Here is a 14,751-nt window from a genome sequence, read left to right as displayed (position 1 = left end):
AACCACTTATCGCTTCGTGAACTTTTGACGGTGAAAGTTGGAAAAAAAAGAGAAGAAAATGTCGAAACACAGGCAGAAATAAAATGAAAACAACTCGACGGACAGACAGACATTCGGGTCACGTTTCGTGGTGACCTTTGCCTGTGACCTTCGGCAGGTAAAGGAAAAATATGATGGGAAACATTGAAAACATTTGCCTCCTCCCTCAAACTCACTGCTATTGCCGAGGAAATTCGATCTTCGTCGCCCCCACAACGCTACTAATAATAAACCAACGACAACAAAATCAATTTCTCCAATCATGATTCATTTGACGGAAGGCATCCCGTTATAATGAAATGCCTCATTAACTCTTTGATTTCTATTCAAAAATGAAAGATATGAAGAGAGAACCTCTCCTATAGATGAATCCTCATTTATCACGAAACTGAGTGAATGGCGTAGTAGAACCATCTCAAAGCGTCATGAATATCTGAACAAAGCGAATAGGACCCCTCACAAAAAAAAGAATAGCACAATGGTTCTCGAAGTGTGCGTCGCGACTCGGCTCCTAGGGGGCGACGCTAACCTCGGTCAACAACGTCGCGAGGAATTGATGCATTGATGTGTCACAGTACTTTGTGGGAAGGGTATTTCTTTCTGGACTATTCTAGGGAAGCCGCGGACGAACGATGACAAGATCAAGGGAGCCGCGGTTTGCAAAAAGTTTGAAAACCACCGGCGTAACCAATAGATTTTAACCGTGGTGCAAAGTTATGATGGAAGCCCCTTCGTGAAGTTCCTTTGTGTGCTCGCATGTTAACTCAAGGGTCCTCAATCTTTAGGAGCGTGCGGACCACTTCATTCAAAACGTGCCACGGAACGCTAAAGTGCTACGAACTAGTGCTAAGAACTGTGTCACGAACCACTAAAGTGATCTGTGAATATGCTACGTTGTCATAAATAAATGTGCCGTGGGGTCTCTTGCGTGATTTGGAACTGTGACACAAGTCACTTGAGTCATCTTTAAATATGTCATGGGTCACTCAAATGATTTGGAAATGTGTCGCGGGCAGCTCAAGTGCTCTGAAACCGTGCCACCGGCCACCCGTGATCTGTAAATACTATATGTCGCGGGTTACTTGAGTGATCTGGAAATGTGTCGCGAGCCACTTAAGAGTAAACTTTAAATGTGTCGCTTTGCTCATTTTAACAAAATTATGTTTGAGACCGGGACCACAGCAGATGACCCCACTGGCCATTGGTTGAGTAGTATACGGGTTAACTTGTTCCTATAGCATAGTGTATAATCATGTGAAGGAATACTCACTGGCAGACTTCCTGCTGTATGGCTTGCTGTAGATGCTGAGTATTGACGATCGCCCTGATTTTACCGGCGCTATTCGATGCCCAATATGGCGTGACTATCTCCACCGCTGACTCGCAGGCATCGATCCTAAATGGTTCAAAAAATATTCACCAAATGTAATCAAATGCACGCAGAAACACATATTTTTACCGCCAATTAAATTAAATTTCAAACCGCCGATTACCGCCAATTAAATTCAAAATCATCAAATCATTTTCACATTTCTGTGATCGGGGAGAAATCGGTTTTTCTTCGTTGGTTCCTAAATTAATACTGTGTGGTTAAAGTAAATTGTCATATGCGGGGGTAAGTTTTCGACACGTAGCATAAAAAGGTTCACGGTGAGCGGCAGATCTGCAACATTGAATTACACTTAGAAAAATATGCCGATCTCTCGCTTTCGATTTAGAAAACAGATGGCAGCACCTCCGAAACACATAACGTGCTAAACACACACTGTTGAATCACAATACACAATTCCGACGAGGTTCACATCTTCGAGAATAAAATGGTATCAAATTACGTCCATAATAGTGATATACAGGGCCACCACTGTGGTACGAACGGGATTCAATACCGCGTAATTGGATCCTCGCAATGCGAGTCTATCACGATGCGACAGGAGATATAGAAAGCAGTTCAAATCAAATCCGGCATTAATTTGCACGTAGGCCATTGGCCCGTTACAGAGATTGGCAACACCTTTCATTCAACATCATTGTTCAAAAAAGAAAAGGGGCGAAAAAATTAAACGGATATTACGAACAATTATAATTTGATGAATCAATGACAGGATAGTTTCACTTGTCATCGAGTTGCTTGCGCTGAATTTAAAAATCCACCTACTCACCAGATTCTCACTTCGATTTCGGAAGCTAGATGGCACGCAACACGCACGACCCCAGACATGCACGTGTGCTAATTGGAGCGATCAAAATTTTTTCTGGTTAGAAGTTGGAGGGAATGTTTACGAGGCGCATTTTTGTCGTCACCGTTTTAGTTGCCAAACAGTGATCATCTAAAGGTGCAGTTCCACGAGAGTTTGCTAGGGGACCCTTGGTAAGATAATTAAAGTTAATAAAATTCTAAAGATAATAAAAGTCTTTGTTGGACATAAACCGCAAAAACCACAGCCGGCGTGAAGTAATCCGTACTTGTTCGGTCATTTTCAAAGGAAGACGCTCGTTCCGTTGCCTTTGTATTGAAAGCCATAAAAATTATTGCTTCCCCGACGCCCAAGACGACCGCGGATACTGACAAAGACTTTTATTATCTTTAATTATAGCAAGGGTTCCCTAGCAAACTCTCGTGTGACTGTACCTTAAATGAAATCACCTGCCCGATACTCTTGGTTGCCCCAATCGTCGATTTAAAAAGGTGGTGCGTTCGTTTTATCCTTCCAGTAGCACATTATGAAGAAATTAAATAATTATCATGTAAATTTCTTTGTGGGTCATTTTAGTTTCCTACTATTACTATTTAATCTTAATTGAAGATGCACCTCGTACTCATTCCTCTGAGGAATTTCTAACGAATCGGTATATGTTGGAACGTGTTGTCTGAGCGTGTTGTGTTCTACTTGTTTCATGTTCTTGCCAGTGCCGCCATCTGCTTTCCATATTTTCAAGTAAAAATGGCAAATGCTCGAATTCTCATGTTATGAAGTGCCATGTCGAAGGTCTGACTGTTCTTTGCGTAGAGATTTTTCCAAATGAGAGACCGGCTCACATCCACTCCTTGAAGGTGGAAAACCACAGAAAAAAAACCAACTTCAGCCGACCACCACTGTGCGTCAACGATGTTCGAACTTAGAGTTCTACTGTATTACATTTTTGTGTAATTCAGTAAACACTTTTACAGGGGCGAAATATCTAACTGAATTTTATCAATAACCATATTTTAGAAAATAGTTGTCCCGCACTAGTGCTGTCATCTGGTAATCGTAATGTAGTTACTCAGCGTTTATGCTTCGAAATGCCAACAACGTATGTAAGGGATGTTGCAGGGGTTAAAAGTACCGTCAGTAGTGAAAGTGTTAAAATGCGTGGCACGCTTATTCTTACTTGTTTGGCGTCGATCCGTACGAAGATGTCCGAGCCCTCTTGTTTCGATTGCCGTGTTGTTGCTGTTGATGAAGAGGGTAATCGTCGTAGGTCTCGAACTGATCGAAGCGAAATGCTGGGGCACTGTTGTTGTCACCGTCATCCGACGATGCACCGGCACCGAAAGAATATTCGCCGACCATCCTCTTCACCAACGCTTTGTTTTCGTCGATAAACTTCTCGATACGATCCCTGCAAACAAACAAAACGCCCATCAATTCTGAGTCTATCGAATTCAGGAGCAAAAAACATCATGTGGGAAATTTGCAATGTATTCGGAAGTTTGGATTTCATGCACACCAATGGCCAAATTAAACCGGGACCTGTAGTTCCCAACTATTCTATACTCTTTGGCAAGCATAAGACGGGGAGAAATGTTATGACCAATAAAGAAAAAAAAACACACGCCTCTTCTGGATGCTAATATTTTTTCCCATCATTCCTTATTAAATTATTCACTATATTATTGCAAACACCAAGTTCTCTCGTCGTCCGAACATATCGCGTTCCGAAACAATGAAGTTCTGAGATAATGTTGTATAAGCTATACGGCAGACCACCTAAAAAGCTTGATTTACAAGTCAAGAAAGGACGTGTAACGGGAATTCCATTGAAAACGAATTCATACGTGTAAAACGAAAAATAGGTTTCGAAATATGTATTCAAATACTGTGAGATGGGGTGAGAATCGCCAAAATTTCAAGAAATTCGAGTATATGATAGTAACATGGTAGCTATGCCCTTCAACTTAGAGCAACGCAATTTTTTTTCATTGTTCTACAAGACCTAATGTACAATTAATTTTTATAATTTCAAATTTTGAGGAATACCTATACGTGTGAAAGTAGAAGCTGTTGGTGGCAATACTCACCAAGTGTGTGGGGTGAGATTTACCTTGGCTTAAGTCACAGTAAATAGCACATTTTTGGGACGAAGCACAAATCACGAGAAAGAGAACTTCAAGAATCACACACACAATAAAAATAAAATAACCTTAAAAAAAACGCAAGCTTTAAAAAAATTCAAATGTCATTTCAAGCGCAAACAAATATATTTTAAACACAGAATAATGATTTGGACTAGAATAGAAAAGTAAAAAAAAACGAAAAACCATTATTTGAAAAAGAAAGCAATTCTAGAAAATGTTCAATTCCAAATTTACCTTGTTTTTTAAACGCCATACATTAATTTTTATTTTGTTTGGGGGAAGTCGGACAATTGAAGAAATTAAATAAACCACCCCGTCTAAGAATGTTTTTCATTTCTACAGCAGTAACATAAGTATTCTGAGGGAAAAAAAAATTTTTTAATTATCTTCTCCACAAATCAATGTCTTTATCATAAACTTTGCCTTATAGCATTTGCCATACAAAATGATTGCAGTACCTTACTTTTTTTTCCTGTACTTGAACAACTACAAAAGTTCCTAATACAGTAAAGGCTGGTGTAATCCTCTTTCAGTGCAAAAACTCCTGACAATACTCACTCCAAAATCAATCAAAATTTTAACAGTTTTTTGGGAATTCGTGATATATCTAATTTGATCGATTAAATGTAGAGAAACGCACATCTTCTATCATAGCAATATATAATTGCTCGAGCACCACACACGTTGTCAACATCAACTGACAAGGGAGTGAAAATCTGTTATAAAAGTAATACCAACAAGTGTTCATCTAATACGCATCAAAATTCAATTTCACTCCAAATTTCGTTAGGAGTGAAAATATTCCTTTAAATATTTTAGGCAATTTTTTTTTAATACTTTATTTCCCGCTCATAAAAAAAATACTTCTCGTTTTACAAAAATACCTTTAAAATTTTGGGGAGGAGTGAAATCCCTCTTCAAACTATATTTTTGGATAACACTGATGCCAACGCAACAAAAACTGAGCAGAATGTCTTGGATTTGCTGGTTTTTTATTCCTGCTTAAAGTTTACCAAATAAAACTATAAAATATCATATAAATGTGTTGCTACACATTTAACCCTTTCAGTATCGCATTATGGAAAAATGAAATAATTATCATGAAATCTTTTTGTCATTTATCTCAAAGTATGGCCTAAAAAATTTTTTTTTTCACAAAATTGTATTTAGTGCCCAACGATTTTATTAACCTGGTTTTGGAAATTTCGTCAGCACTATACGCTTATACAATAAAAATAAAAAATACCAATTCTCAAATATACTGAATAATAATGAATCTATTTATTATACAACAAAGAAAGCCATAATTACTTATTGGTATTTTTATTTGTAGGTACTTTTGGTACTTATTATTGGTACTTTATCATTTATTGGTACTTCCTAGCCACTGAGAAATATACAAACGAAAATACAGTGAAACGTGTCTAATAAATATAGTAACGCTTTCGCTAAAAATATTCAATAAATTAATTCAATTGTGTTCACTGGAAGGAGTTTTTAGTCCCTTGAGGCCACTAAGTGTTTGTTTGTATTAGTAGTTATATAGCCTTTATACTTCAAAATACCAGCACCTAACAACGTAAGTAAAAGGTTTTTTAACCACCGAAAGTGGTACTTCAAAGTACCATCAGCACTGAAAGAGTTGAGGAAACGTAAAATACCAGAAAAAAGACGAAAAAATTTTCTGGGAATATTTTTTTGAGCAGAATTTGAATTTCCCACACGTCTGACAATTCTCAACCTGTTTGACGGATTGTTGGATTTCAAGAAGATGAAAGACATCAGTAACGGGCGTTGTTCTAACTTGCAAAAATAAAATTTCGCACCGATGTATGTGAATATACGTATAATAGTTTTTCCGATAAGCATTTTTACGTTTCACTTTCTTTTTTCCAAATGCATTTTTTGACAATTAACTGATTAGACGTCTTCTCACCTGTTGCTTCTCTTGTCCCTGCTACTCCGATCTTCTTCCTCATTCGTTCCACTAGGAAAGAAAAAAGAAGAAGAAGATATCACAAGATTTTGTGTTTCAACCAAATTAATTAGCTTCTCGACATTGTCATCAGAGTAGCAGGGCTTCCCCCATCTAATAAAAACACCAACCTCCCTCCCCATAATCAAACACTAAAATTTCGTTATTTATTCAGGCTTAATTTTCTCGTTTCACTCAAAACTCTTATCAAATAGAATGCTGATTTTTTAATTTAAATCGTATAGATTCCGACGCTTCAGTATTTCACTAAAAGAACATCATGATGAATGAGGAAAATTCAAATCCGTATCGAACTAATCACGCGACGGATAATCGAGAAAATCCAAGAAAGAAACGCGAAACCCCTTCCTGAGTTTCAAAAATATTCTTTGGAATGAAATAAATACTATTTTATTTTTATTTTTTGTACAATAAAACGTCATATTCCGCGGCGAAATAAACGTAATAATTATGTTTGTTCACTATATACGCTGTGGTTTTTAAATTATAAGAAGCTTCTTCGGGGAAGGGGGTTTCTAGTTCTTACGTCGTTATGAGTAAATGTTATTTTAATTGTATATTGATCGTTTGTCAATTACTTATTGAGCTGAAACGCTGGAAGATAGATAACGGTATCTGAAATGCTTACTTGGGATATGTATTTCCGGGTGATGGACAATAAAGTTGGTTTCTCCGCCTTATGCAGGGGTATCCTCGCAAGATTTCTCCACAAACTTCCATCCAAAGCGCGATGGCAAATATCGTCAAGCTCGCCTGAAAGAAAAAAAAAGGAAATGAATACACTAAATTAATTAATAGTTGCTTCGCGAACATGTTACTCGTAAAACATGTATCTGGATATCTTAACCCTTTCAGACCCTGCTGTCACAAATGAGTGGGTTGCTTTTTCTCACTGTAGAATTTTTTTTTTTTTACCTCAAGGTGTCAAGCCCTAACTTAAAGGATTATGTAAGTTTTGAATTAGAGACATGGTAAGTATGAAATTTGGGAGCTTTCATCAGAGAGCATCACTTGAAGTTGAACTTTCAGAGAGATTTTAAGATGGCTTCCAGATGAAAGTGCTTCCAGGAAAAGTGTGATTTATTAAATAAAATTCTGGGGAAAAAACCTTTATGTGAAGCTTTACATACTCTGCATCATGTTAGCTGAAAAAATTTGAACGAAGTGAATTATTTTAGGAAAATAACATTTCCATAGAGTTTGTTACGGGGAAAGTAAACATTCACAAACATCGTTTTCCAAGTTCTTGAATGTTGCACATTAATGTTTCTAGCATCAGGGGAGCGATATAATTGATCAGGTTCCATCAACTCCGCATAGGAACATTAGCAGCTTTGCTGTAAGTCGAGGATCTCCATCTACAATAGCTCCTCCAGATAACGAACACACTTAGGACCGAAAATTTGTCCGCTACCGAGGAGTGTCCGCGTTAATGTATAAGAAAATACGTACATTGAGACCCGTCGACGTAATTGAAAAGAAAATGTCCGTTAACGGTAGTTGTCCACTAACGGGGTGTCCCTTATGTGAAACTCAGTTCACTGTAAAAGTTGGTTACGTAAATTTAACCCAAAGCATGCCACAAGTATCTTTTCATGTGATCAGGATTCTTTTTGCTATTTGATCCGTGCATTTTTTTAGTAGACTGTAGCTGTTCTACTGTACGCATGTATGTACTGTACAAGATTTTCTATATAAATTAGGCTCAAGGGGATCCCAAAATGTTTGGGCCCTGCACCTCGAACTCAGGAAAACACAGCCTTGCCGGGAATAAGAAAATAATCGATCATAAAGAGGAGAAAGGTTTTCCAGTTGAAAGATAAATTAACTAAGGTTGTTGTTATTTTCTGTATTGTTTTTCTTTCTTGGTGGCATGTGAAAACACACTTTGTGGATAGTGAATATTCGTCCTCGTAATGGAAAGAGCCGATGCATTAAAGAAATGCGGGGTGGGAGGAAAAATTCTCTCGGTGCTCGTAAAGAATGCCTTGGTGGGAGGTACATCACAAGCGGTGAAACATTGCTGAAAGCTCTAGGCAAAAATAAGAAAAGAACACTTTTCTTCCTCTCTACCCTCTTTCTTCTTATTACTATTATGTGAGAGTATATGTACCTTTTTTTATATTTCTAGGTGATGCGACGTCGGTCGGGAAGAAACGAACAAAACGCTGCTCCTCAAAAAGATGAGAAGAGCGACTTTTAAATGCAGGGGAAAGAATGAAGAAGGTAAAGTAAGTATTATTGTGTGCAACTAACGTAACATGACGATGAAATTGTTCGCCGCGTGCTATCAAAAGAAACAAGCGTGAGAAACGATCCATAAGAACTTGAAATGTTTTTTGTTGTACCTATTTTGCAAAACGCCACATTCTTCGGGGGATGTTACAGAGTAAGGGATTGTGTGTGGCCGGAACAACAGAATGAGAAAATCTCATCCTCCAACTTTATTATCCTATAATTCGAATATTTTCTTTTAAATCGTCACAGCCTCCGGCCAGTCAAAAGGTTCCATCCGATCCGGAAAAGTTTTCCAGTAGAAAAAAAAATAAAAGTAGAGAGCAAGCAAACAAATAAAACACGGTACAATCTTCTTCGCTAAATCGGATAACGGATAAAATCCTCCGCCACCAAAATTTCTCCCGTATAAGCAATATTAAAGTTCTCCGCTTAATATTATAATTTCAACGACTTTTCCACACTTAATCGAATATCACGCTTCACACGGCAGGTGGTAATACACGTAATGTTTTTATTGAATGAAACATTTGGAATTAATAAAACATATGTTACTAAGTTAAGATAAATGCATTTGAGAGTAGGCCTCCAAGTACTCAAGTTGACTTCAATACGCACATTTAGTTATTTTATTTTTGATCTCCGTTGAGCCAATAGAGGGCGCAAACTTTCCCAACAAAACGTAAAATCTTTGGTATTGTGATCATTGCAATTAAATACAAGATCATTTTTGATGCTGATTTATTCGTGAAGCTTATTAATGTTTATTATCAGTTTTATTGTTAATTACCAGTTTTCATTGAATCTAATTTGATCAAAATATTAATTCAAATATTTTAAATATGGTCACTTATACAAAATGTTTTTATGTAGAACATGATTTGAGAGACATCTAATCAGTTTTTTCAAAAAAATCAAGTTAATTCACAAATTTTGATGAGTATTTTAATCGAATTGATCGAGTCGACTAACTCAACTAAAATTTTTAGCTGCGATTAACAACTGATCAATTAACCGACCCGATTAATCGATTAATCGGAGCAGCCCCAGTTCTAATGAGTGCATAGTATTTTTTCAAATTTGTTTACCAAGAAATTTTTTTTTTTTTTTGTGACTTTTCAAAAATTAAATTTTTTGAGATTTTGTTCTGATTTTTGATTTGGAATTCTTCCTCCCTTTCTTCTCATGATTATGAACAGAAATAAAGTTTTAGAAAATAGAAAAAAAAAATTCCTAAATTTTTTTGGTCACATGGTACAGAGATTTCCAAAAATTATAATTACCAATAATTTCAAATAAATCGAGTTAATTAATTGGAAATTTACATCAATGGCAAAGAAAAACATACTAAATTAATGTCCAATTTTTTTAAACTTCTCAAATATGTTATTTAAAAGTAACCAATTTTTTTACCACACATAAAAAAATTGTGCAATTTGGTCACGAATTGGAAGAGCGATAAAAAATGAGTTAAACCAGGGTCTTCAACCTTTCAGATATTGCGAGCTAATACTAGATAATACCATCGCTAATACCAGAACGAAATGATCTGAGAGGCGATTATAATGCAATTATACTTAGCCAGGAAGAAATTTTCCACAATTTATAACCTGCAGAGCAAAAAAGAATTGAAATCTGCTTTCAAACATTATTTAAAGATTAACGAGATCCTCACGTACTGAGGGATCAGCATGATCCGTCCAGGAAATTTGTTAGTAGACATCCATGTCCGAACCCAGACCTACATAGTAAGAGGCTAGTACCCTAACCACTCGACTGCCAGGGGGTGTTATAACGACAATTTTTCACGTCGTTATGTGCTCTCGTAATAACGTACTTTTAATGTATGAAGAGTAATAGAGTATGTGATCAATGTGTATTTTTTCGTGCACCAATCCAGAATAAGATTATTCCGATCACGATGACAAAATGTGTGAACGAATTGAAAGAAAAACGCCCATATAGAAATTTAATATGGCCTTTTCTCTTTTTAACTTCGACAATCTTTAATATACAGCAATGGTTTTGGATTTCAGAACAAAGTAAAAATTAGTACGAATAGCGACCCCACGTAGAGTCAAACAAGGTGCCGCCTTGGGCCTCACACATGTAATAAATAAATAAAAAAGATTTTCTTCTCCAAATTATACTACAACTAACGCTTTACACTCCTTTATAGACGTCGTGGTTGGAATTTTCTTCTTGTGGTCTTGTTCCGAACGTAAAGTTATGAAAGCTAAAAAAGGTGAGCTCAGGTTTACATTTTTCGTCATCGAATTCCTTGTATAGTGAGTATCGGCTCAGCTAATGGCAGAATACGGGAACCGTAGTGGATGAGCCACCTCGTTGGGCATTTTGATTGTTGTGGCATTGTATTTGTATTTGTATGAGATTTCGAACAGAATTCAATGTAAGAAAGAATAAAAACTCATATTTTGTCAATCATTTCAAAAAAAAATCGCCAGGGAATTCTCTAGTCTTCAGGCGGCCACTAATTACTGATGATATGAATTTTCAGAGCGAGGGGCTATGGCATCCAAGCCCAACCCATGCCCTTCCCATCCTGGTCAAATATGGCCCTTGGAGTAATTAATTGATATGACCCCACGAACTCAAACCTAAAATGTATTAATAAGAATGTGAATTAAGAGCGACAGACATATTTCACCTGAAAAATACTTTATTATTGAATCAATCTTTTCTTCCCGACCAGGATATCCCTGTTTGTACTTTAGATTAGATAGTTTATTTCCGAGATTATCATTATTGCTAAAAGGCCAATATGTTTAGAAAATTTGCTACAATTGTCAAAGAAGATCGGACCTATAGAAAACTCTTTCATAATCTTATTACGCTATTTAAAATGAAAAAAAAATTCAAAATTATAGGTCTTGGAGGTCGTGCCCCAAGACAGGAATTTGAATGGGTTCCCTAAACCATAATTTTTCACGGCCACTCTATAGTAAATTTACTGAGTAAAAAGCAAAAAACTTTATATAATTCATCCCACAACCTCGGTTGGGAAACTGTTTGCCCTTTATTCCCCCCGTCCCCTCACAATGGGGTCATGCCTCGCCCCGTTATAAAAACACTTTTGGCCCGCGACACTTTTTCAAATCACTCTAGTCATCCTCATTCTATACAAGGCTGAGCCCCATTAGGGTAGTCGCCCCCTCCCCTCCTCCTGGGGCTTACATGATGTGTCCTGCTCCCTCAAACCTAATTTTCTAAAAATGAACAAATGAACAAAAATCGTCACATTACAGACAATACGTCACAATTACAGTGATCCGTGGCACAATTCCAGAGCAGTTAAGCAGCCCGTGGCACATTTTCAGGTCACTTAAGTAGGCCCGTGGCACATTTTCAGGTCACTCAAGTAGGCCCGTGGCACATTTTCAGGTCACTCAAGTAGGACCGTGGTACATTCACAGATCACTTAAGTGACCCGCGACACAGTTCCAGAACACTTAAGCGGTCCGTGGAACATTTACAGATCCATTGAGTGACATGTGGCACAGTTTTAGAGCACTTAAGCGGCCCCTAGTGCGGTTGTACATTACTCAAGTTACCCGCGGCACAATCTCAGATTACTTAAGTGATCCGTGGCATATTTACGGATCACTTGAGTGATGCGTGCCACAGTTCCAGAGCACTTTAGTGGCCCGAACACATTTCCAGATCATTTCGAGCAGCGAAACATTTAGAGACCACTAAAGTGGCTCTGTAGGGGACTCGTCAATAGGAAGAATGTTAGTTCAAGTGCCCATAAAATAGCGAAAGGTTTTCTAGTTTTTCTCGCACCAAGTAAGATGCAGTTAAGAATATTTCACATTTTTATAAAAGGTGGCTGATGACGTAAGCATCATCGAAACCCCCCCTCCCCCCTTGTCATCAAAAGTCAGAAAATCGGAACTCCCCCCCCCCCCCCCCCCCACCCTCGATGCTGACGTAATACTTGAATGAATACCTCACGAAAAATCGTTTCGATTAAATATTATTTGATTTATTCATCGATATTCCAACAAAATATTGCTCCACCGGTATATTTATTCACTTGATCCATCCAAAAAGATTCACGAAACGTCACCTCGGAGAAGTCGCGAAGATCAGTCCCAATGAAAGGAGCGCGGACTTGAGAAATCGCGTTACTTCTTTGAAGGATTCCATCATAATAAGAGAAGTCAGTTTTTTAAACTCTCGCTAAAAAAAAGTAAGAAGGAAAAGGGTCGGGAAAATAAAAAGTTAAGAAAAGAAAATGTAATAATAATATGTAACAGTCTTTTTCTTTTAAAAAAAAAAAAAGCCATCCTCAAAAGAGAAAGAAAAGTTAAAGCCGAATCGAAAGCAATAACAAATAAAAAGAAAAGTCAATTTCTTTCTTATTTTTTTTTTGGGCAACGTGTTACGACCGTATAAGAGAGAGAAACAAGAAGAAGAGCCCGAAGAGCAGTTTTGTGTGGTGCCCGTGAAAACACGGCCACACTTCGCAGTTAACCCTCGGTACACCTGTCAGTGAATGCTGAGCCCGCCCACCGCCTACCTCTAACCTGGGATCAACAGGTTTACCACACACGCAACAACAACAGCAGAATGCGCGCCACCGGTCCAACTATTTACACCAAAACACCATTGCGAGGCCAAACTTTTCCTTTTATTAAGCCAAAGATATTTCGTGGCGGGATTCTTGACCGACGAGTGATGAGTGGGGATAAATAATTTTCGTGTTCGGGAAAAATAGATGCGATAAGTGCGAAATTTTGCCATTTTTGATGAAACAAATGCGAAAATTTGATTTTTATCACTTTCCCACGAAATATTGATAATTTAAATTTTTTTGACGCTAAAACAGTAATTTTGTTGCGAGCACTTGAATTTTAGAACTTTCAAGTAAATACAGTAGAACTCTAACGTTTGCCCACGCAATTAAACTATAAAAAAATTGTGTAGTTTAGTTTCTCATAATTTAATTCAATTTTAATTTCTCCCTTTAATATTCATTTAAAAAATATTTTACGAATGAACACAAAATTTTTCATTTGAAAAAATATTTTTTTTTTGGTTTGACTTACATTTGTTTTGTTTTGTTTTTTTTCCGAATGAATGCGAAATTTCTTTTTTGATTTGAGAAACATTTTTGCGGATGAACACAAAATGTTTTTATGCAGAGCGTGAAATGTTTTACCAAAAAAGTTATTTTGCGGATGAACGTGATATTTTTGATCGAAAATTTTTTTTCCAGATGTCGAAATTTTTCTGATAAAAAAAGTTTTTTTACGGATGGACGCGAAATTTTTTTTGATCTTCAAATGTTTCTTTGTGGATGAACGTGATATTTTTTATTCAAAATCAGGTCATTGGATTGTTGTACAATTCTGAACTCCACACTCTTCAATGATTTCAGACAGCGGGAAAAATAACATTAGAAAGAACTAAGAAACAGCAGTAATAGTCAAATAAATATTAGCACCTGACACGACGAAGAAAATATGTGATGATCTTGTAGGTGTTCACTATTACGTCATTTCTACCGATGCCAGTAATCACTGAGCGCTGAAAAAATATTTCCCTTAATTGTGCAATGTTTCATACTTAAGAATCGTATGACAATAAAGTTACTTGAACTTGATTCCTTCCAAAATGAAACGGCTTCTGAAATAACAAAGTATTAAAATTCATAAGCGTAAAATGCATAGCGTTCTGTGGGAACAATGCTAATACAGTAAAACCCCTCCTAACGGACACCCGTCTTTTACGGCCAAATAATAATTTTTGTTTGAAATTTTACACTGTAATGCCCACTAAATGAGAGTTTTGAAATTGTCCCGGTTTCGCCCGGGTTATTATTAATAAATGTCCCAGTTTTTAACAACGATTTTCGGGATTCGTCTCGATTTTGCAGGCACCTAATCTGGTCACCCTATACTTTAGTGATGAGATATCGCACTACTCTTCCTCAGTTATCGTTTCGGATGCGACATGACTGCATAAGCACATTTACAAGGGACTAAAGGCGTGACAGGACGGAGATTTAGAAAAATGGGGGGGGGGGTTAGAAAATATGACTAGAACTGGAGGAGGGAAACAAAACTATGCATGATTCCACCTCAGAATTATTCGAAAAATAGCTTTGGTTTAATGC

At 37.0% G+C, this 14,751-nt stretch overlaps 1 protein-coding gene across 2 annotated transcripts in view; it reads right to left on the bottom strand.

The window, feature by feature from the left end:
- Nucleotides 1-14,751, bottom strand: part of LOC149069357 (protein spaetzle 3-like) — a 46,048-nt gene that overhangs the window by 12,990 nt on the left and 18,307 nt on the right. Inside the window, exons 2-5 of one of the 2 annotated variants that reach the window (XM_089249876.1) lie at nucleotides 7,003-7,127; nucleotides 6,315-6,365; nucleotides 3,412-3,642; nucleotides 1,310-1,435 (exon numbers count right to left, since the gene is read on the bottom strand). In XM_089249876.1, coding sequence (XP_089106002.1) covers nucleotides 1,310-1,435; nucleotides 3,412-3,642; nucleotides 6,315-6,365; nucleotides 7,003-7,127 — 533 coding nt within the window. The remainder of the gene's footprint in view (nucleotides 1-1,309; nucleotides 1,436-3,411; nucleotides 3,643-6,314; nucleotides 6,366-7,002; nucleotides 7,128-14,751) is intronic. The other variant, XM_089249877.1, reaches the window with a different exon arrangement.

Source organism: Pholcus phalangioides, unplaced genomic scaffold, assembly GCF_987345545.1.
Source record: "Pholcus phalangioides strain wild (caught in Gottingen) unplaced genomic scaffold, Ppha-v1.0 ptg000022l_1, whole genome shotgun sequence".
NCBI lineage: Eukaryota > Metazoa > Arthropoda > Arachnida > Araneae > Pholcidae > Pholcus > Pholcus phalangioides.
Note: the sequence above shows the minus strand (reverse complement) of the source record. Positions and strands in the feature narration are given on the sequence as shown.